The following is a 23949-nucleotide window of genomic DNA, read 5'->3' as shown; positions in this document are numbered from 1 at the left end:
TACTTGTGTTATATTTGGCTAATGGTTAAATGTGTTTGATGATCAGAAACATTTTGTGTGACAAACATGCAAAAGAATAAGAAATCAGGAAGGGGGCAAATAGTTTTTCACACCACGTAAGTAGGATTCAGTTAGCGTTGGGAACCCGCGTACCAAATTTCTTGAATATGGGCCCATAAGTAACAAAGACCGTTGGAAAGTTCAATATGGCGGCCGACAATGGCGTCATACCTCCGAAATAAGTACGTACATCGGTTTCAGTTCAGTTCAGTGCAGGGAAGCCGCCTACCAACTTTCGTGAAGATGGGGCCATAAATAAGAAAGTTCAACATGGCGGACGTTGTCGACCGTTATGACCGTTACGTGTAGAATTTCGAAATGAAACCTGCTTAACTTTTGTAAGTAAGCTGCAAGGAATGAGCCTGCCAAGTCAGTCAGTGAGGGTTTTGCCTTTTATTAGTATAGATATTAATGATGTTTTTGATTCCGTGACTGTGCATACCTGTTCAATTGAGTCTGTGAGTCTGTGATCATTTGAGTAATAAAACAAATATTAGTTGAATCCGAGGTTGTAAGGAGTTTGATTGTGCCAATGGTTTTGGCCCCCTACTGGTTACAACTGATATTCACTAATCTATACTAATAAAAGGCAAAGCCCTCACTGACTCACTCACTGACTCATCACTAATTCTCCAACTTCCCGTGTAGGTAGAAGGCTGAAATTTGGCAGGCTCATTCCTCACAGCTTACTTACAAAAGTTGGGTAGGTTTCATTTTGAAATTCTACACATAATGGTCATAACTGGAACCTATTTTTTCGTCCATATACTATACAGTGAACCCTCGTTTATCACGGTTAATCCATTGCAGACTCTACCGTGATAAATGCATTTTCGCGAAGTAGGATTCTTTATTTATAAATCGAATATTTTCGCAGCTAGAGTATCGAAAACCTGTTTACGACCTTCTACATACGTTTTTAACATTATTAGAGCCCTCTAGACATGAAATAACACCCTTTAGTCACCATTACACTCGTATTACCCAATATATTAGACAAAATAAGAGAAAATAAGACATATTAGACGTTACAAATATCATATTACTAGGCGCATTCGCCTTTTAAGGCGACCGACTTTTATCCTCAATTTTTGTGCGCTCCATGTGTACATCAGGCATGTAAGTGTAGGGAATGAGAACATTAAAGTGCCCATTCATAACATCTCCCGAAAACCTAAGTTTTTTTATTCCCTCAAGTGCCTGTCCAAAGTCGTACAATGTCAGCCCGAATCTGTACCGCTAAAGACGGAGTTTCATGCACTAAATAAGTTATAGATGAGAATAAGCAAGCACCATCTCCCCTGATATTTACTACGCGGTGAGGCATTTGTACTCCATCAACATTAATATTTTCCAGAGAAATAATTTTGTCTATTTTTCTAGCGCATCGCGCACAAAAGCAAGGGAATGATGAGAGCACCAGAACTCTGCTCACATCGCGTCGCTTCGTACCGCAAGCCGCAAGTACTGTCTGTAATAAGCGGAATACCGCTACGCTTTGCACTCACGGGATGCTTTTATATAGTGGATTATTGTACTGTACATTTAATTGCACACAACCACTAACCTATGAAGGCACGACCTCAGTAGGAGAGTCTTCAGAGGTGGTGCAGTATCTTCAGCAGGTGCGTTGTTGTCTTCACTGAAGAAGTACTAAGAGTAGACAGTGGGTGTCTGGGTGCGCAGCTAAAGAACATCTTGATAGGCAGCTGCTGGCGCTGTCTTTTCATATGCGCGAGGAGGCTTTTGTAGGGTATTGCCATCTTTAATCATATCCAAGAGTTTCACCTTCTCCTGGATAGTAAGCATCTTCCTCCGACGCTTAGTTTTATTGTCAGAAGGCTTAGAAAAAGCAGCACATTTAGGAGCCATCATAGGGCTTAGATAAAAGTTTAAGTGCCGGGTCTTAGCTAACATTAAATACAACCGTGGACATCGCACGAGATGGCACCAGCACAGCTGGAAACCTTCGATGCATGTACACCGAGCGGCTCACGTGAAATGATGCAGTGCACAGACAAAAAGCAACGGGTCCTAAGAGTGCTGAAAAAAAAAACGAATTACACAATTGAGAAGGCAGCAAAAAAATATGAAGCGCGTGATACATACAAGCATATTCATAAGTGCAGCTACTGCGGAAACAAAGCACACAGTGGAAAAAGTCAATGTCCCGCTAAAGGAAGGCAGTGTAAAAAAAAAAACCTGTGCATGCAGTGTGTCACGTCTCAGATAAAGAGGAAGGCGAGCTGTTTATTGATGCAGTAAGAAACGAATCGATGAATGAAACCTCTTATCTTTACAATGATTGACAAACATGGAATGTAACTTGAACACAACACATCGTACAAATACGAATCTGATTGAAAGAAGTAATGATAATCAAATCCTTGATGACAGCAACACTCCAAACACTCACAAAACAATTACTGTATATTGACACTCATGTTACGTTATTTTTAAAATGTTCCCTTTTCTTTTTCATAACTTCTTTTTTACACTACTTCTCCGCTGCGAAGCGCGGGTATATATATATGTATATATATACCCCGATCTACATACTCTCAAATAGATAAACCACTTCGCCTGTAGCGCCAACGTCTGAGGTTCGATTCCCGAGAGGGGTTGCACTGAGTATGTACGTGCGCTTCCCGATTCATTTTACCTTTGCATCTCCTTGGTTTGAGAAGTATGAAAAAATATGCGGTTAATGCAGAAAGACAGATCACCAATTGAAGCTTTATGAATAATGGATACTTTATTCGCCATCTATGATTGTTTTGGTAAAGCCATACTCAGTGTATTCATTAGATGAACAGTAAAAAAGTAAGAGCGAGGGGAGGGTGACTTATTAAGGCACGCAGGCAAAACCACAATAGCACGCGGGCTCGATGTACTGTAGGGGGCATCAACTCTATCTGAATTGTGCGATCACATTCGAAAAAATATATTTTTTCAAGTTCTATTTAGTCCATATGTGTCAAACTCAAGGCCCGCCCGCCACATCCAGGCCGCGAGATCATTTTATATACTGTATTATTGTTATTAATGGCTCGGGGATATGAAGCGCTGGTAACACAATAAATTACAGATCCCATAATGCAGCACTTCAGCTGCCTTGCCGAACACTTACCGTGTTAATCAAGTCTAGCTTATGATGCTGCAAGTTATTGCGAAGCTAGCCCACACGATGCCCAAGAGAAAAGTTGATTCTGAACACAGAGCCTTTAAAAACCGATGGGAGGCTGAGTATATGTTTACTGACATTGCCGGTAAAGCCGTGTGTCTCATTTGTGGAGCTAATGTGGCTGTAATTACAGAATTTAATCTAAGACGGCACTATGAGACAAAACATCAAGATAACCTGAAAGACCTGAATGCAATGCACAAGATACAGAAAGCAGAAGAGTTAAAGAAGAATCTGACGCTTCAGCAGACGTTTTTACCCGTGCAAAATCACAAAGTGATTTCAAGTGAAGCTACTTTTATGGGAGACACAAATGCACCAGTGCAACTTGCCCCACTTTCCCTGTTGCCAAGTAATGTTGAACCAAGTCGGCACAACGGTGTTCCCAAATACGCACTTTGCTGATAAACTGAGCGCACTGCGCACTGAGTTCGCACGGCGCTCTGGTGATTATGAAGAACAAAAAAAGAATTTTGAGTTGTTTCGCAACCCATTTGCCGTCGATGTGGAAACTGCACCTGTGCACATTCAGATGGAGGTGATTGAGCTGCAGTGTAATGGCACACTGAAGGCAAAGTACGATACTGCACGGCCCGCACAGTTTATTTACTCCATTCCCGCAAAAATGCTCCAGCTCCGTATACATGCGGCTCGAACCTTGTGCATGTTTGGTAGAACATATCTGTGTGAGAAGCTCTTCTCAGTCATGAAGACTAACAAAACAGCACACAGGAGTCGCCTCCTGTTACCAAAAAAAGATGCCAGGCGTCCAGCTCTGATAAAATGACATAAGAGCAAAGACAACTGAATGATTTGATTTGTTATTGCTGAAAAGAAGAAATTTTATTTATATTTCCAGGTTTTGTTATGCACCATGTTCATATTTGAATTTGTATAATTTTGACAGAATATATTTTTATGGAGAGCAAAATCTTTTGGAATATTTAAAATTTAAGTTTATTTTTTATATAAAATTACATAAGAGTAAAGAAATTTGGAATGTTTGTTCTTTTAACGTTTACGTTATTTCTAACTTGTATAATTTAGACAGGATATATTTTTATGGAGAGCAAAATATTATAAGTTATTTAAGGTTTGAGTTGATTTATTCCGGAATAATATTTCTGTCTGTTTTTATTCATATTTATGTTCAAAAATGTTAAGTTTTAAAAGTTTTAAAGTTTTAAAAGTTTAGTTTTAGTGTGTTCAATAATTGTTTATCCTGTTCGGCCCGCGACCCAAAGTGTGTTTTGGATTTTGGCCCCCTGTGCAATTGAGTTTGACACCCCTGATTTAGTCGACAGAAATATCTTTGGTTGGAATGTAAGGCGAATTTACTCTTTACATTTGTATGGTGAAGAAAAATTTATGCAATGATGCCTACATTTAACTTAAATTCATACCAAAGATATTTCTGTCGACTAAATAACAATTCCTTCTATTTAAAATTTAAATAGAACTCGAACAGATATGATAGTTCATAATATCCACGCAGACTTGCACGTAAGAGCGGGAGTCATCCGTTTTAACAAGCAGCGTATTGCACTGATACGAAATAGCCTGCCCATTTAATTATTTAGGAATGGATAAATAAATTAAGATTTTGTACAAATAATGTTTTTCATTTTTCTTCCTTGATGGATTTTGCCACCCCCAGCAACAGTTGCTCGCACCCCAAAGAGTGTATATTATATGTGTGTGTGTGTATATGTATATATGTAGGTATATGTATATATATGTTTATATATGTGTGTGTGTGTATGTATATGTATGTGTATATATGTAGATATGTATATATATATATATGTTTATATGTGTGTGTGTATATATATATATATATATATATATATATATATATATATATATATGACAGCAACACTCATCACTCACACCAGTGACAAAACAATTACATTGACAATCACGTTACGTTATTTTCAAAATGTTTCCTTTTCTTTTTTATTACTTCTTCAACACATTACTTCTCCGCTGCAAAGCGCGGGTATTTTGCTAGTATACTATAAATTCAAGTAAATGGATAAAAATAAATGAGTTTTTGTAGTATAACCTATAGATACTGGAAAATATTTTGCTATGTGTCATAACATTTATTTATTTATTAAGCTTCTGTATAATGACAAATTTCACCCCAATTGCAGATGAAGATCTATCTATCTATCTATTCATAGTGAACAACTGGAGATTCAGTTTCAGTTTATAAAACCATAAGTAATGCCCAACACTGGCACCACCTACATTGTCAACTTTCTATGGTATTGGTCTTCTGAAAGATGTGACATTGAAAGTGCAGCCCTGAGATTTTGTCATTTGATTTCCAGTGTACATTTATTAATTGCTGACTTATTTTTCAAAGACATAAGATGCAGTTTATTGAAAAATGTAATAAATGAACTGAAACAACAATTCTTCTTGCCTTCAGAATTTCCAGTGGTAAAGGTAAAATTTTTAATTTTGAGAGAATTGCAGGTCACCGGGCATCAGAAAGAATTGATAATTTGTTTTGTGAGTAAACCTTGGGAAAAGCACGAGCTCTTTATAAGAAATGCTCTGTAAAAGGAGCAAGCTGGATACACGACTAGAAGGATGAACAATGTAGTTTATTGAGCAGACATCTTTTTTGCACAAACATCAGAAAAAAAGACAAAGCAACTGTAGATGTTTTGCAGAGAAGGGTTATTACGGACTTAAAACCACGTCCTCAAACTTTTGGCTCAAGGAGTTAAATCTTGTTCAGCACAATAATTTTATGGGAAAGACTTTTCTGTTTACGTTGTACACCGATTATTCCACAAGTAACTGTTAATAATATGTTAGCAAAAATACAAGTGTTTTGCACATTTTGAGTATATGACTATATGATGGACATGTAGATTATATGAGTAAAGTGAGATTTTTTATTTTTTCAATGGACATTTGCTGCATCATTTATCACTGTAAGGCTTCGGTCACCATTGGGTTCTATTATATCATAAATATTTTCTCTCATTCTTCATGAAAACATGAGATTAAATACTTTTCTCGGTCATCACTACAAACTACATGAAATATGTAACATATAACAAAAATTTCACTTTTGAGTGCAGTATTTGTTTGAGCAGATTTTAGGCTGGGTACTGAAATGCACCAATATTTATAAGCTTTGCGCATCCTATGGCATTCGGGTTAACTAGAATATAACTGTTAGTTAAGGGAGCTTCTTTTGTTATATCAGTCTGTCCTGGGCAAATCATCAGAGTCTACACTTTGGCATAAAGTAAAACTTTGTTAATGTAAAACATTTCTCCTTTAATGCACATATTGTAAGAATCCATTAGGAGGTTATCAAACACATTGGCAAGTTATTTAAGTGCAACACCACGTCCTCTGTAACAGAACTGGCTTAGTAAATGGGACCTCCATCTATTTTTACATTGTGTCACGCATGTGCATTGGTGAACTTCTTTAAAGGCTTTATCAAGGTATGTAATAAAACCACTATCACTGACATTATCCTCTCCTCTCCCTGCAGCCCTGAGAAAACCAGCTAGTTCCCAGAAGGAGGTGCCATTTTAGCAAGAGAGACCTGCTGACCCTGACCATTGGCTAGAAGCTGAATCCTGTTTCATTACTTTTGTAGCCCAGATACAAGACCAAAGATGCCTGAGGAGCATTCTTTTTTTATTATTATTTTTTGTTTGAATAATAAATGCGATGACCTGGATCATGCCCTAAATTTTCTTCTGGCAACCTGTCATTCCTGCAACCAGCCACAATAGATGCAGATGTGAAGCAAACTCAGGATGTAATCCAGCAAGTATCTCTTCAAGTAAATAATCATGAGAATCTGGAAGATGCCATAAAGCCATGGAGATGAAGTGAAAACCTTGACAATGTTCAAAAAAGTATCTGGAGAAACTACTCTTTTGGCTAACTAAATGATCTTAATGAACTTAATGGTTTCCTCTCATTTGTTAAACTACTTATATTCTTATGTGACCTAACAATTCAGTTATTATTGGGATTCCTAAAAGGTTTCTGTTGTCCATTGTTCTGTTCTTTATGTGTCATGATGATGATGATGTTGCTTTGCAAACATTTTCTGGCATTATTTTAATGTAGGCATTGGCATTTTGTATTATTTTCAAAGAAACCATCCAAATTGTTTTAATTAATAGCACTAGTCGGTGGTCATGACGTCTTCATGGAAATGGTATATAAGATGATAGTGTGACATGCACAGTAACCACGTTTTTGGATAATCCAAACACAATTGGTTAGAGATATAAGAGATGTAAGTATTTGTTCCGCCTTTTTGTTTGATTTGTGCTTTATGTTTTTGATTCAAACACTAATTCTGTTCTGACTTCTGCCTTTCTCTTAATCTCATACTTTTCCTCTTCTCTTTCAACTTTTTTCATCTCCTGGTCTTATTTCCTCTTAATTTTTTCAGAGTGTGCCTTTTCCCTCCAGGCACTTCGGGCATCAATGACTTCTTCTTTGAATGTTCACATAGTTTTCATCTTATTACATTATCATTTTACAATTGTTTGGTTAGTTCACAGACAGAGAGAGTGTGAGAGTTAAACCTAAACTTCAATTCCACCGTGAAAACAAGCTACTAATTAAGTTTGGTATTGTGTTCACTATGGCCTTTTACAACCGTTGAATCGGCTTAAGGGCTGCTCTGACGTTATCTATTTGAATACCCACACATAAGGAGCAGGACACAAATTCTCACAATTCATTTCAAATTTGACACCATTCCCTACTTTTGTGAATCTCTGATGTCTTGACATATACAGCTCTGGGGATTCCTCAGTGCCATGGGATGAAAGAATTAGAGCCAGCTGTGTAATAACTAAGGCTGATCTCGGTTTGTGAAGAGCCATGCGGTTTGGTGCAATGAGAAGAGGTCATGTGATTTTTAATTAGAGCTGTGGGTGCCGTTACAGAAGCTAAAAATAATCAGACTGAATTACTGCAAGTACAGCCAACTCTGTGACCTGATGCTTGATGCTGATTACTGTGGGGCTTTCTAATGTTTTATAGACTTGCATCGGGGTCTCCAGTTGGCTATTAGTTCTGACTTTACCCTTTTAAAGTCATCAAACAAATTTATAGGGTATTTGGCAAATTATGCAAAATTATAAAAAGAAGTGAGCTAGAACAAATTAGGGGTTATGAAAGCACATAACAGTCCATTATGAGGTTATCATCCATGCTGCCAAGTCATTTAAGTGTCATACCCCATTCTCTGTAGCAGAACTGGCTTTGTATATATAAAGAGGAATCCCATCTATTTCTCTTGGTCTAAAGGAACTAGAACAGTGAAGTGTGAAAACTAAATTAGGGTAATATTCATAGAACATAAAAAATGTATTACTATATCACAACTGCTCTAGCTGTACTTTTCCAATTCAGTTCATTTCCTTTTATTCTTATGTAGCACTTTTGGCTGAAGGCAGGGTTAGTGAGCTTACACAGTTTCATAAATTTAAAACAGAAGACAAAGTAGTGCAACATTTATATATATATATAAACACTGTATTATCATTCTATAAAATCAAATGAAACAGTCTGGGTATAGCCCAAAATCAATAATCCCGCACTCTACTCCAAATGTTTCATCATGGCAGAGGCTTTTGAGGACACCTTTCCTTAACTCTGATCGATTTAAAACATAAATCCCCTTTTACTAAATTCACAGATTAAATACTTGTAGACCCGCAGTTATAAGTTACACCTCTGATGCTACTCCTGTTTGTCTGTTCTTACAATTACCACATTTAGGGAGCAGTCAATGCAAAATGACACCTTTTATTGGCTAACTAAAAAGATTATACTATGCAAGCTTTCAAGGAAACTCAGGTTTCTTCTTCAGGCAAAATGTAATCACTTCGTATTTACAATATTCTGTCACACAGTTCTATAGTCCACTAGCTTCAGACTTAGATATCACTGCCACTGTAGCTTACATCTTACACCCTTGATTTTTTTTTCTTTAATTTATTAATCCTGAAGGAAATTACTTGGTTTTTCGCATAACCCTTGGGGTCAGAGCGCATGGTCAGCCATTGTACACCACCCCTGGAGCAATTGAAGGTTAAGGCATTTGAAATTTAAGGTTTTGGCAGTGACGGGGATTTGAACCGGCAACCATCGGGATACCAGCGCAGATCCTTAGCCTCAGAGCCACCACTCTGCACTAACTGCCCTAATTGCTCTAATTGATAAAAGGACTCATCTTCCCAACTCTCACTGGAAAAAACAGAACAAAGCATACAAATAGTAAAGTCAGGTTATCTCGTTTTGATTTTTAACCTTGATCTCTAGTTGGTTAACCATCCATCCATCCATCCATTATCTAACCTGCTATATCCTAACTACAGGGTCACGGGGGTCTGCTGACGCCAATCCCAGCCAACACAGGGCACAAGGCAGGAAACAAACCCCGCGCAGGGCACACACACCCACACACCAAGCAGACACTAGGGCCAATTTAGAATCACCGATGCACCTAATCTGCATGTCTTTGGACTGTGGGAGGAAACCCACGCAGACACAGGGAGGACATGCAAACTCCACGCAGGGAGGACCAGGGAAGCAAAGTCAGGTCTCCTAACTGGGAGGCAGAAGCACTACCCACTGTGCCGCCCTAGTTGGTTAACCAGCAGGAGTCAAATAGTACAGATAAGAGAAGAACATGCCATGTGGAGCAATTTCATCAGTGGAGTCCCTCAGGGGTCTGTTCTTGGACAGTTAATTTGTCTAATTTATATTAATGACATTGATTCCGGTATAGTTAGTAAACTTGTGAATTTCACAGATGACACTAAAATTGAAGGAATGGCAGACACTGAGGTGGCAGCAAAAAGAATTCAAGAATGACCTGGATGAGGTTTGGAACTGCAGAACACCGGAAAATGCAGTTTAATGTAGAAACGTGCATAGTGCTACACGTGGGCAACAGGAATGTCAATTATAAATACAAAATGGGAGACACTGGACTACAGGAAGCAACCTCTGAAAGGGATTTAGGGGTTTAGGTTGACAGAATATTTTCAACTAAGCAATGTACAGAAGCAATTAAAAAGGCAAATCAAATGTTAGGTTACATTAGTTATCATAATAACTGTTCAACATAAGTCAAGGGATGTTATGCTCAAAGTATATAATGCACTATAAATACTGCATCTGGTGTACTGCATGCAGTCCTGGTCACCACTGCACAAGAAAGACAATAAAGTGCATCCCAGGACTTAAGGACATGTCGTACTGTGATAGAATCAAAGAGTTAAACCTGTTTAGTGTGAGCAGAGGAGACTGCATTGAGATCTAATCGAGATCTTCAAAACCCTCAAAGGCATTGACAAAGTAGATCCACCAACATTCTTTCAGCTTAAGAGTAAATGACCTTGCAGAACAGTTCTTTGTTATTCAAATGAATATTAACATAACATTATGAATATTCATGTAAATAGTTGTAAGGAAGTGGAACTAGAATTGTAGGAAGTCAGTGGTTAGACAGCAGGCTTCACGAATAGTCAGTGTTTCGTATTTTTTAGGATTAAGTATTATTTTAAGATAATTGCATAAATATATAGCAAAGTTATATTGTTTATTGCAAATTGGAAATTATTTGTAATTTGCTTTTTTTCAGTTTCACTCTGACTTCGTAATATTGAAATAAAATTGGAGGAAGGAGCTATACTCCTAGCTCTATCGATCTTTTGCGAAGCAGAGTTTGGCTGCTGTTTAATTTCTGGTTCAAACATGAAAGACGAGAACAGTACACACAAACTGAAGGACATCCGTGGAAATTAAGGGGAAGTGCCTTTAAAACTGAAGCCAGGCAGCACTTCTTTGCACAAACAGTTGTGGTATTCTGGAACAAACTACCATGACATGGAGCTGAAGCAGAAACTTTGACAATTTTTAAGAAGAATCTAGATGAGATATTGGGACAGCTTAGCTATTAGCTAAACAAATACACTTGCTGGACTGAATGGGGGCGGCACGGTGGCGCAGTGTTAGCGCTGCTGCCTCACATTTAGGAGGACCGGATTCGCTTCCCGGGTCCTCCCTACATGGTTTTTTGCATGTTCTTCCCATGTCTGCGTGGGTTTCCCCCGTGTACTCCGGTTTCCTCCCACAGTCCAAAGACATGTAGGTAGGTGCATTGGCAATTCTAAATTGTCCCTAGTGTGTGCTTGGTGTGTGGGTGTGTATGTGCGTGTGCCCTGTGGTGGGCTGGTGCCCTGCCTGGGGTTTGTTTCCTGCCTTGATTCCCTGAGTTGGCTGAGATTTGCTCCAGCAGACCCCTGTGACCCTGTAGTTAGGATATAGCGAGTTGGATAATGGATGGATGGACTGAATGGTCTCCTCTTGTTTATCAAATTTCTTTAAGTATCATAACTAGTGCCATAAACAAAAGCAAATAGAAATGTTTCTTTTATAAAAGTACAACCTGGATTGTGCAGCAAATCTAAAACCAGACATAGATCAGCAATATGTTTCATTGGTGTGTGTGTCTCTGGTCAGGTCATTATCTCTTGTCAGCTCTTTCTGTTCAGGTGTATCCTGATCACAGCTTAGTCTCCTATCTTAAAGCTTTCTTACTGGCCCTGTCTAAGTTTACTGTTTGGATTTATAACATTTTAAACCTTCCTCATACTCCATGCTTTCTTCTAGGAGGAGAAAGAAGTGCTCACACTTCTAAAAACCTACCCACCATCCAGAGACTCATAAACCCATTTTAGTAATAACAGTATTCAGAATTACAATAATAAATTGGATGAACAGACATGGATATCTAAGAATTATCCAATCCTGATGATTCATCAGATATGTACTGTATATTCAGCTTTTTATTCCCTTAATAGAGACATTAAGAGGTTATGTTAATTTCACATATGTGTACTAGTATATATTTATTGAGACTACTAATGGGTTTATGATGCTCATTATGGGAGATTTAATAATAATATTGATGCTCAGGCTCGTTACTGGAGAGCAAGCATTTATGTCATATAGAGTAAATAGTAGTGGTGTAATTTTTATTATTGTAGTTAGCATGTGATATTTAATTAAACATTCTAACATTCTGGTCTAACCCTGATTCATCCCTAACCTTAACCACTATGGAAAATGTACTATATTTCACAAAAGCATTTCTGTTTCTTTATTTTTCCACTTACCTTAATTGCTGTCGATGAGATCTGTATGTGATGCAACTTGCGAAGTGTACTTTCTCTGTCAATAAAATAAGAGGCGGCTAATTGATGAAGAGTCTCCAGTGTGACTGTGGAGCTGTTGGCCGAGTAATCATTCAAGTCCAATTTATTGCTGAGCTTCCGTTTATCCACAAATATAGTTAATGCCTCTTCTCCTGAAAAAAAAAAAAAATCACTCTATTTTACATTACTGGTGTTGCTTTAAAAACAACTGTTAGCATATGTGTGCCATAGACCACATACTATAATCACATTAGAAATTTAGCTTGGCAGTCACATAAAGTGGTAACAATCGGAAGTGAATAATGAGCTTTGAACTTGTTACATTTTGTTTGAAAACAATGATATTAAAACATGGCATTCTCAAACCTGCTTGATCCAATCCCTTAACCCGTGCATTGGGCACAAGGCAGGCTGACTGCTCCAGACATAGTACCAGTCTGACCTAAGGATGGTGTTGTTTCACTTTCTTATTTTTTAATGATATTACTGGTAAAACATGTAGTTTTAAAAAACTTTAGTAACCTGATCTACTCATCAATTACTGGGCAAGATAAGATCTCGTTAAGTGTGTGCTACTCAGAGTACACCAGATCAGAATCAGTATAAAAACAAAAGGACAAAAAACAAAAGTCTGACATAGCCTAAGGGCTATAGTGAAAAGCTGAGTTGGTAGAAATTTCAAGGACATAAGTCACGCTAAAATAGGAAGAGAATGAGGCCTCAGCATGACAAGATTGTTGGCCCTAGGACATTACATTGGTCTACAAGCTGCATCGAAGAAGCACAAGATCAACATAAATTCAAGCTTTTACAGGAGACCAGGAGTCTTTGTCATTTCTTCCATCCACATACCATGCCAAATCAGAGACCAATCATCTTAAGAAGGGTCAGAGCAGGCTTGACTTGTTAAGAAGACACAGGTCTTTTGATGTGTGCAGTAAACTGCTGGAAATGTTCTACCAGTCCATAGTAGCCAGTGTGGTGTTCTGCGTTGCAGTTTTCTGGGGAAGCAACCTGAGCTCAAAAGAAGCACAATGCCTGAACAAACCTATCAGGGAATTCTGGTCCATCAGAGGGTGAACCCTGGACACACCTCAAGCTGTTGTGGAAAAGAAGATGGGGGTAAAATTGGATGCCATTATAAAAAATCCCCTCACTTTTACCCAAATGCTCATTTCAACAACAACAACAAAAACAACAACATTTATTTATATAGCACATCTTCATACATATAATGTAGCTCAAAGTACTTTACATGATGAAGAAAAGAGAAATAAAAGACAAAGTAAGAATTAGAATAAGACAACACTAATTAACATAGAATAAGAGTGAGGTCCGATGGCCAGGGAGGACAGAAAAAACAAAAAAAAAAAACTCCAGACGACTGGAAAGAAAAAAATAAAATCTGCACAGATTCCAGGCCACGGGACCGCTCAGTCCCCTCTGGGACTAATTTAATTTAATTTCACCACATTGTGCCTCCGGCAGTCTTTTCTGCCCAATGCTATCAGGCAATTCAATGCTTCCTCCCAATGTACTTGTTACGTTTATTTTTATTTATTTATTTATTTATCGCTGTATGTTAATCTGTATCCTTGTTTTTTATGTTTTTGCTGCTGTATGCATCTAAATTTCCACATTGGGATTAATAAAGTTAATCTAATCTTATGTAATGTAACTAATCTAACAAGACAAAGAGTTACCTGGTTTTTAGGCATATTGGTTGCCTAGTCTTTTAGACCATCCATTCAGTTTATATTTGATGAGATTTGTCACATGTATTATTTTCCTTCTGTTTTTGGCACATTAGAAATATTAATGTAGAGAATGATAATCTATAATGCATGTATAAAAGTGTAAACCTTCTATCCTGGTTGTTTAGGTGCTCTGTCGTTTTACCTGAGATCACAGATATTAGAGAAACCAGATATTAGAGTCAACCTTGACGGTGACCATAAGTTTGTTATGTTACACCCAGGATTCTTTTCCCAGCTGATTTGTGGTTTCATTTTTATGATTATTTTAGATGTTTTTCATATTTATGTTATATCTGTTTACTCTGCTTATTACTTTGTGAGATTTTTAACTCTTTTCAGAACCTCCAGAATGGGGCGACACGCCGAAACGTCATAGACGTGTCTGTCCAGTACTGCTTGTCTGTTGTCAAGGGCAAATGCAGGTTCACAGAGCCTCGTAGGTTTTCAGTGACACAGAGGCAACTGTAAACTCACCATGTCCTCGCACCATGCGTCTGTCACCTGATGGGTGATGTGGGGAACTGGCCACTGACCTGGCCCCGGCCCTGCCCGTTTGCTGTGTCTGTGTGTAGTAGAGTGGTAGCTCCCACAGGAATAAATAACGTTTCTGTTCCAGTTTTGAGTTGAATAAAGCTGGTTTTCCTGAAGTCCTTAGACAGACTCAGCCTCGTCTTTTGGTTGCAAGGCAATAACTCATGTGTTACAATTTGTTATTTGGGAAGAGCCCCAAAAAGGTGAGGCCAACCTGGCATCAATGCTGCTGCGTCACCCTTCTGGATTTATATTCATTCAGTGGCAGAACGTTGAGATTGTGTTAGAATATTGTGAGTATTGCCATTTCTTTGAATTGACTGGTTTCTAGTTTTTTTTTTGTGCTACTATTTATTGGTGTCTGCTATTTGGATTGTGCATTGGGACTTCATATAACCAGATTAAATGGGTATAAAAAATAGTAAATGGCTAACCTTGGTGATATGGATATTTTTAATGTAATTTCTATTTGTAATAGAGTCATTTCTTAGAAAACTTATCAATGAAAATATTTAATGGAGGAATAAATGTCTGTATCCTTAGAAATCCAAAGAATGGTGATGACTTTTGAAGGGAATTGAATGCTTTAGCAAGGCACTATATTTCATAGATATCAGAAGGCCAGGCATGAATAGTAGTAATCAGATTTTGACTACTGTCGTGATTCACATTTGGATTAAACCGATGTACTAATGTATGAATCAATGAAGGGACGCAGAATGATTACCTGTTTGTATCACAAGCAAAGCAACAAAAAAAAGCAGGAGATGGAAAATGGAAACTGACAGATAAATGAGTCTATAAAAAAAGATATGCATATAAAATGATGTTCGCTTCTTTTAAATGACAAAACCTTCTTATCATTTTATTTTTATTTTCCCATAGAACTGTGGAAATGTTAGCTGTTTTGAGAGTTCATCCAAGAGTCAAATTATTGTTATTTGGTATACTGTATGCGTTCAGATTTTAGCATGTCTGTCAACAATTAACACTTTATTTCAAACACAGACAAGAATTTGAGCCAAATGCTGCGGATGCATTCTTCAATGTCCACTTTTATGTTCTTCTCCGTTTAGTAGGCTGTTAACTTGCTTATGTCCATAAATTGGATTAATTTAATCCTGTACTTTGATCTCCTCAAGGGAACAGCAGGTGCTTATTCTGCTGGATTTACATTGTAGGGAAACATTTTTAGTGTACAGTATATAGTAGCGGGGACTCGTTTTATCTGTTAATAAATTTAGTTTTTATTATCCCAGTTCTTTAATGTATGCTTACTCTTTTGAAAAACTGACAGATAGGGATTATTTCTGGAGCTTTCATTCCATATTTGAACAGCTCTTTGTTATTTTGTTCTGCATGTCATCACATATGATTGAGAAGATTAATAAAAATGGCACCTTAATACTAGTGGCCAATAAAAATTATATAAAAAAAAAAAAGTATTTTTATATATCAAGAGCCAGAAACAGATGAAATGAGACAAGGCAATGGTAATAAAGAGAGAGCTGCTTCCAACTGAAAGCAAATTTGTGACGTTATTAAACATTATAAATAATATAAGATTAACTTATATGTCATCTGTTTTAGTTATGTACCACAGTGGGTGCATATGAATTATTTGCATAAAAAGAAAATAGCCTAACAATTTCCTGTTATGAATTCAGCAAAAAGCTCATCTATACTACAAATCAAATAAAAAGAAAAACCCAATGTTTGAAATCACTGTACAAAATCTCATTTTCCTATCAGTTCTTCCCAAAGACAAGCTGCTAGTTCTCAGTGGTTACTTTATGAACACTAAGAAATAACAGCTTAGAAACATTACAAGTGCAAAAATCATCTGCAATGTTATACAATTATTATGAAAAACCAGGCAACAAATAAAAATATCAACACAATGAATCATTTGTTAAGTACTCCATCTATATGTTCACAATCTCATCCCTCTTCTCCAGGGCAGTTTTGTGGGGCAGCTTGAGGCAATCCCAGCAATAACAAGGAACAAAACAGGAACAGCATAACTAATCAATTATAAATTCTTGACCATTTCAGTCGGGTTTCAGAACAAATCACAGCACAGAAACTGCACTCGTTAAAGTAGTAAATGATTTGCGGGTGAATGCAGACAGAGGCCATTTATCTGTTCTCATCCTTTTGGATCTGAGTGCTGCATTTGACGTCATTGATCATAATATTCTTAGAAATCGCCTTAGTCAATGGGTGTGCCTCTCTGGCAGTGTCTTAAATTGGTTTGAATCCTACCTGGCAGGGAGAAAATTCTTTGTTAGTTGTGGTAATTACAACTCGAAGACACATGATATCCAATATGGTGTTCCACAAGGTTCTATCCTGGGTCCGCTGCTCTTCTCAATCTACATGCTTACGTTAGGTGAGATTATCTCAGGGCAGAACGTGAGCTACCACAGCTATGCTGATGACACACAGCTGTACTTATCTATAGCTCCTGATGACCCCGATTCTCTTGATTTACTAACACAATGTCTGACTTGTATCTCAGAATAGATGAATAGTAACTTTCTCAAGTTAAATAAAGAGAAAACTGAAATCTTAGTGATTGGCAATAATGGATACAATAAGGCTATTGGAAATAAACGGGATTCATTAGGATTAAAAGTCAAGACGGAGGTAAAAAGCTTAGGGATAACTGTTGACTGTAATCTGAATTTTAAATCGCATATTCATCAGAACACTAGGACAGCATTTTTTCACTTAAGAAACATAAGTAAAGTTAGACCTCTTATATCACTGAAAGATGCTGAGAAATTAATTCACGCTTTTGTTTTCAGTAGACTAGATTACTGTAACGCACTCCTCTCAGGACTACCCAAAAAAGACATAAATCATTTGCAACGAGTGCAGAATGCAGCTGTTAGAATCCTAACTAGGAAAAGAAAATCAGAACACATTTCTCCAGTTTTGATTTCACTACACTGGTTGCCTGTGTCATTCAGGATTGACTTTAAAATACTGCGTATGGTTTATAAAGCCTTAAATAATCTCACTCCATCTTATATATCGGAGTGTCTGACACCTTATATTACAAATCATAGCCTCAGATCCTCAAATGAGTGTCTCCTTAGAATTCCAAGAACAAAACTTAAAAGAAGTGGTGAGGCGGCTTTCTGCTGTTATGCACCTACAATCTGGAATAGCCTGCCAATAGGAATTCGCCAGGCAAATACAGTGGAGCACTTTAAAACACTGCTGAAAACACATTACTTTAACATGGCCTTTTTATAACTTCACTTTAACTTAATCCTGATACTCTGTATGTTCAATTCATCATAATAACTATCCAATGATGGATGGATTAAAAGGCAGAAGTCTGTATGACCATCATCATCAAGCCCTTCCGTGAGAACCCTAAATCCAAAGAGGACTGTTTCTTTTATGTTAGGTAGAATGCCCAGAGGGGACTGGGCAGTCTCATGGTCTGGAATCCCTACAGATTTTATATTTTTCTCCAGTCGTCTGCAGTTTTTTTTTGTTTTTTCTGACCACCCTGGCCATTGGACCTTACTCTTATTCTATTTTAATTAATTTTGACTTATTTTATTTTCTTACTGTGTCTTTTATTTTTCTATTCTTCATTATGTAAAGCACTTTAAGCTACTGTTTGTATGAAATTGTGCTATATAAATAAATGTTGTTTTAGTTGTTGACCAAATGATAATCATTTGTTACACACATTGGGGACAGCTTAAAGCATCTAGTGATGGTAATTCCTTACTGATGCACAGGGTGGCACTGTACTTGAATGTCTCTTCTCTTCTTCCCTCTGCTGACCAGATGACTGGCAACCTCTGACATCACCTCTGGTGTCCGTCCACCTGGACCCACCTTTTCTTGCCTGGCCTGTATTTAACTGGAACTGTTGCCATCTCGGGTAGTCTACTGACAGACTCACGTCTATAGTGATGCATCTATTGCTGAGAAACAATTTATCATTTTGAATTTACAAATCTTCATCTGTCTTTGTTCTCTTTTACACGTTGTAATATAACATTTTCAAAACCAGTCAATCTAATTCAACGTTGTGGAGTCTATTCTAGCAGCATCGGGGCAAGGCAGGATTTAGCATTCGGAATAATGTGAGTTCAGGAGAAAAATGCTATTCCAGGAATCTTGAATGAAATAAGATGTGTAACCAGTATACAGGACAGTTACATCTTTGTTGTGCAAGTTTTTATTTAAGTTCTTATTTTATTTATTGTCTTTTATTTCATTTTATTTATTTGTGTTAAGCCAAGGTTACACTATGCAACTTTTTGTCATGTGGAATGTCAAGTTACATGACTGAAAATCACTGGGCATGTCTACTTTACCAACCAGGTTAATAAGTTCCTGCAGAGTTGTGCTCGTCTATTTTTCTGACAGCCAACAGCGTTGTGCCTGATGAAGCCAGTGCTGTACAAAGGGTTAGCTCTCTTACTTAAATCCCAAGACGTCAGACAGACAACCCTCTCTCATCTCTGCCCTCATCTCATTTGTCAATTTATTTTGTTTTTATTATATTTTTAAAGGTGTGAGACTCAAATCAGGAAAGAGTAAAAACTGTACAGAAAAGAACAAGTGAAAAGAAATAATATGGTGAACTAAGTACGGTGTCCATTTCCTGTTTTTCTGTTTATCAGAGACCCATTAGCTGACTTTCACTACTGGCCAGGGAATGCCATCACTCCTGGCTCATTTGGACGTGAGAATGCCACTTCCTCTTCTACTTCTCTCTGCCTTCCTTTTTTGTTCAAGCAAAGTGACACAAACACTCACAGACACAGTGTGGGATACCTGTACCCTCACTCGAGCTTAATAGCACAAGTGCTAACCTCATCTTCCTTGAGCTTCTCTGAATTGTCCTCCTTGCACTTTACAGCTCACTGTACATGTCAAATGTGATCCTATCTCTTCTTTCATATCGTGTAGACCTCCTCCTCTTGATATTCCATATGTCCACCCCATTGCTCTTTGTGTATTGCAAGTGCTGGTGACCTTTGTTTGCATAAACTGGTAAGCCCTGTCTCAGCTCTGTGACAGTCCTATATGGGCTGCGTTAGCATAGTCTACTTGGTACAATATAACCATTTTTCTGTAACGTCACCAAATGTCATTCAAGTAAATTGAAGTATTTTTTTAGATTTCAGAATATTTACTTTTTATATACTAGAGATTGTTTTTACACCTAAACATAGATATCAAATTGTCCTTCCTAAGTGGATACATACAGCCCTAGACGTAGAATTCTGATATGTTTCAGTTTTTAAATTAAACAGAACATAATGATGAGTGAGTCAGATGACTTTGCATTTTCATATATATATATATATATATATATATATATATATATATATATATATATATATATATATATATATATATATATATATATATATATATACATATATATGTATATGTTATGTATATATAGTTATATGTAGTGAAGTTAAGTACATTTTATATTCTGGTTTTTATATAAAGCTTCAGTTTTGTTTAAAAGACATGTCTTATGTAAAAACAAGTTGTAGAAATAAATGTTGTTACCCGCCAGAAAAGTGACAGACTCTGATGTAGCATCAAATGAAGAGCTCTACTCAGACTGTTGCCAAAATAAAAGCTGTTCTGTAGTGGAGAATTTCAAGAACCTTAGCTGCAAACCCAATTCACCTTTTCAGTTAACATCAAAGCACAGATCATATATTTTTGTCCATATCTGGAGTAGCTAAATTGTAAGCAAACATATTGTAATAGATGGCCGGCAGACCAACCCAGGAAATGGAAAGATGGGGGAAGCAGCTTCTTTTGGGCACTGCCTCCCCTTAGACACTAGAAGGCAGCTCCCGGGGATTACAGTGGTGTCCCTGATTCCCACAGGGCACAGGGAGATCTTTATCTCAGCACTGTTGGGTGCCATGAGTACCGCCAGGGGGTGCTGTGGAGGACTTATATGAGACGAGGTTTCCACCTTGCCCTGAAGTGCTGGCAGGCCACAAGGACAGAAGAGCAGAAGTACTTCCAGTTTCGCCAGTATAAAGGCAACCACTTCAAACCCATTCGTGGAGCCAGAGTCGGGTGGTAGGTAGACAAAGCTTGCTGGGAGGAGTGGAGGAGAAAAAGAGATGGAGAGAACTACTTGTGGCTGTAGTGGTGGAAAACATTGTGAAAAGTTTACTTGCAATAAAACAAATCATTGTGCTTTTAACTTATGTCCTGTGTCTGTCCTGTTGGGCTTGAGGAGCGCTAGTGCCCTCCAGTGTCCAAAATATATTACATGTAATTATCACCATTATCACCATCATAATTAAGTAGTGATTTTTAATTTTTTTTGTTCAAGTTTATTGCAAGCCAAATTCTGACCTAGTGGCAATGGTTGCAAGGCTCATTGACATATACATCCCAGACCACGTTAAACAAATGTAATGTCACCAGAAACTTAACCCTAATTTCAATCCACACAGACTCAGGGACTCCATACAGTTAGACTAAATAAATGAATTAATGCTTTTTTTAAAGTTTATTCCTACTTAACACTTAGTAGATCTTAGCTCTAGACACCAATGAACTCTTTTAAATCAGGTTCTGTGTCAAGCACACGAGTCAAGTTTGTGCTTTACAGGTTCTATTTAGGTAAAAGGTAGGCATAAGGGAGCAACAAGTCTTTAACTCCCTTTACCTCTAGAATGGAGAAAAAGACACCTCAGTGGACCACTGAAATTCACCACTTCACTGCTGAAATGTCCCCCTCTTTTGCTCTTTCCACTATTAATGAAAAATGGACATCAAAAGTCAACATTCATTTCAGAACCAGAGTAAGAAAAGAATGATGTCTTCTTTTGCCATCCAATAGGATTTCCAGATCTTTTTCTAATGACTCCTTTTCTCATATCAGGTAACAAATACATGGAAATCATTGTTTGTTTCTGTATGTCAACTACACATTGATTCATATGCCTTACATTTTATTTGGTGTTCTTTACGTAAGGCTTCAGTTTTGTTTAAATGACATGCCTCTGTTCCTTTGTCTGCAGAAAATGGCACTATTCTTTCTATAAAGGGAGTAGAAAGGGAGTAGAATGTTAAATATAAGCATTTGCTGTAAACCTACTCCACTGATGGGGCAACAACCAGAATCAGATATTGTTAAATAATTGCAATGTATTGTTTCATAAAAAAGAGGCGGGTTGCCCGTCAAGGTTTTGCAATATTTAATTTTCATATATTTCTCCTTATAGTTAAGATTCCAGTACTTACCTAACTTACTTTACTTTGTACACATACATGACACTTACTACTAACACAATATCATTGCCTTTTTTATAAATAACCCATTTTAAAAGTGTGCTTATCAAACCAACCAGAAAGCAATTTATTAAATCTTGAGAACACACAGTCTTCTTTTGTGAATAAAACCAAGTTCTCTGAAAGAGTGTAGTATTAAATCCCTTTTATGTATATATTTATGTCTATATTTCAGCTTTAAATTCCATTTATAAGGTTTAATTTCCATTTAATCCTCATTTGAAACAATTAAACTTGTTTATGTGACTCCATCAGGACATGTTACGTGATCATTTTAGCCACGGAAGTGATTCCTTGGTGGATACTCAACATATGCCTCCTTTGGGGCACAGACAATAAAGTCTTATCTATCTATCTATCTATCTATCTATCTATCTATCTATCTATCTATCTATCTATCTATCTATCTATCAGTTCATTCAAGTAGGCCCTAGCACAAGGTTTGTTTTTAGGTTCCTTACTTCATTTTGTCTTCGACTCTTGAGTAACGTCTTGCACTTTGATTCATGGATGCCTGATTAGGTTTGATCTCCTGGCTTTGATCCTTTGCTATTTCTGACTACAGCTTTATGTAATCAATCAACTTATTGATTCTTACAGTAATCCTTAGACTCTTAACATGTCTTTTAACACAGAACACCAGCCAAGAATTACAACTGCTTTGTTATCATTACAACATTGCAAATGTTTTGTAAGAGTTTCCACATCTCTTTCCACAGGAAACTGATCTCCATAATCTCCACAAAACAGATCAAACCCAAAATGAATCTATTCTCTCTCTTATTTGGGTCATCATAGTGGAGAATGTGGTTAGCACTGCTGCTTCAGAAGTCCATTTTCTATTTCTAGTTTTCATGTTCTCCCTGTGTCAACATAGGTTTTCTTGGGTACTCCATTTGCCTGTGATATTCCAAAGATGTGCATGTTACTAAGTTCAGAAATTCAGGAAATGTCCAGAAGAAAAAGAAGAAATCAAGCAAACACAAAAACCATTCCGAGGTCATTTAAATCTATCGGTGATGTGCCAGTTTCCCGACATCTTACACAGGTCTGTAGCCAATTGAAATAGAAACGGATATCCTTCCTTTTTATTTTTTTGTGTACGAAGTAGGATCTGCATCGGTCTGTCGTGATGAAAAAGGAGCTGAGCCGTAAGGCAAAGCTCTCAATTTACCAGTCGATCTATGTTCCTACCCTCACCTATGGTGATGAGCTATGGGTAGTGACCGAAAGAACGAGATCGCGAATACAAGCGGCTGAAATTAGTTTCCTCCGCAGGGTGTCTGGGCTTTCCCTTAAAGATTGGGTGAGAAGCTCAGTCATCCGGGAGGGGCTCAGAGTAGAGCCGCTGCTCCTCCGCATCGAGAGGAGTCAGATGAGGTGGCTTGGGCATCTGATCAGGATGCCTCCTGGACGCCTCCCTGATGAGGTGTTCCGGGCACGTCCAACCGGGAGGAGGCCCCGGGGAAGACCCAGGACACGCTGATGGCCTGGGAATGCTTTGGGATTCCCCTGGAAGAGCTAGAATAAGTGGCTGGGGAGAGGGAAGTCTGGGCATCTCTCCTCAAGCTGCTGCCCCCACGACCCAATCTCGGATAAGAGGAAGAGGATGGATGGATGGATAGATGTGTACGAAGTATAGGGAAAGTATTGCAATCATCCAAAATTCAACCTCGAGATTTTGATGAATCTCGACGTTTTAGACCATCCTGAGTCCGATTTACTTTCTCGTAGGGGAAATATTGTAATTATCAAAAAATTCAATTTCAAGCTTTTGATAACATCTCAATGTTTTAGACCTGGTAGAAATACCATTTTTGGAATTATGACTGTGTGTCTGTCAGTATGTGTATGTAAACATGATAAC

At 37.6% G+C, this 23949-nt stretch overlaps 1 protein-coding gene across 1 annotated transcript in view; it reads right to left on the bottom strand.

Moving 5' to 3' along the window:
- The window catches only part of LOC120514865 (BMP/retinoic acid-inducible neural-specific protein 3-like), a 472658-nt gene that overhangs the window by 160277 nt on the left and 288432 nt on the right, over window positions 1–23949 (bottom strand). Inside the window, exon 4 of the mRNA XM_039735477.1 lies at window positions 12439–12629. Coding sequence (XP_039591411.1) covers window positions 12439–12629 — 191 coding nt within the window. The remainder of the gene's footprint in view (window positions 1–12438; window positions 12630–23949) is intronic.

This window comes from Polypterus senegalus, chromosome 14 (genome assembly GCF_016835505.1).
Source record: "Polypterus senegalus isolate Bchr_013 chromosome 14, ASM1683550v1, whole genome shotgun sequence".
Lineage (NCBI taxonomy): Eukaryota > Metazoa > Chordata > Cladistia > Polypteriformes > Polypteridae > Polypterus > Polypterus senegalus.
Note: the sequence above shows the minus strand (reverse complement) of the source record. Positions and strands in the feature narration are given on the sequence as shown.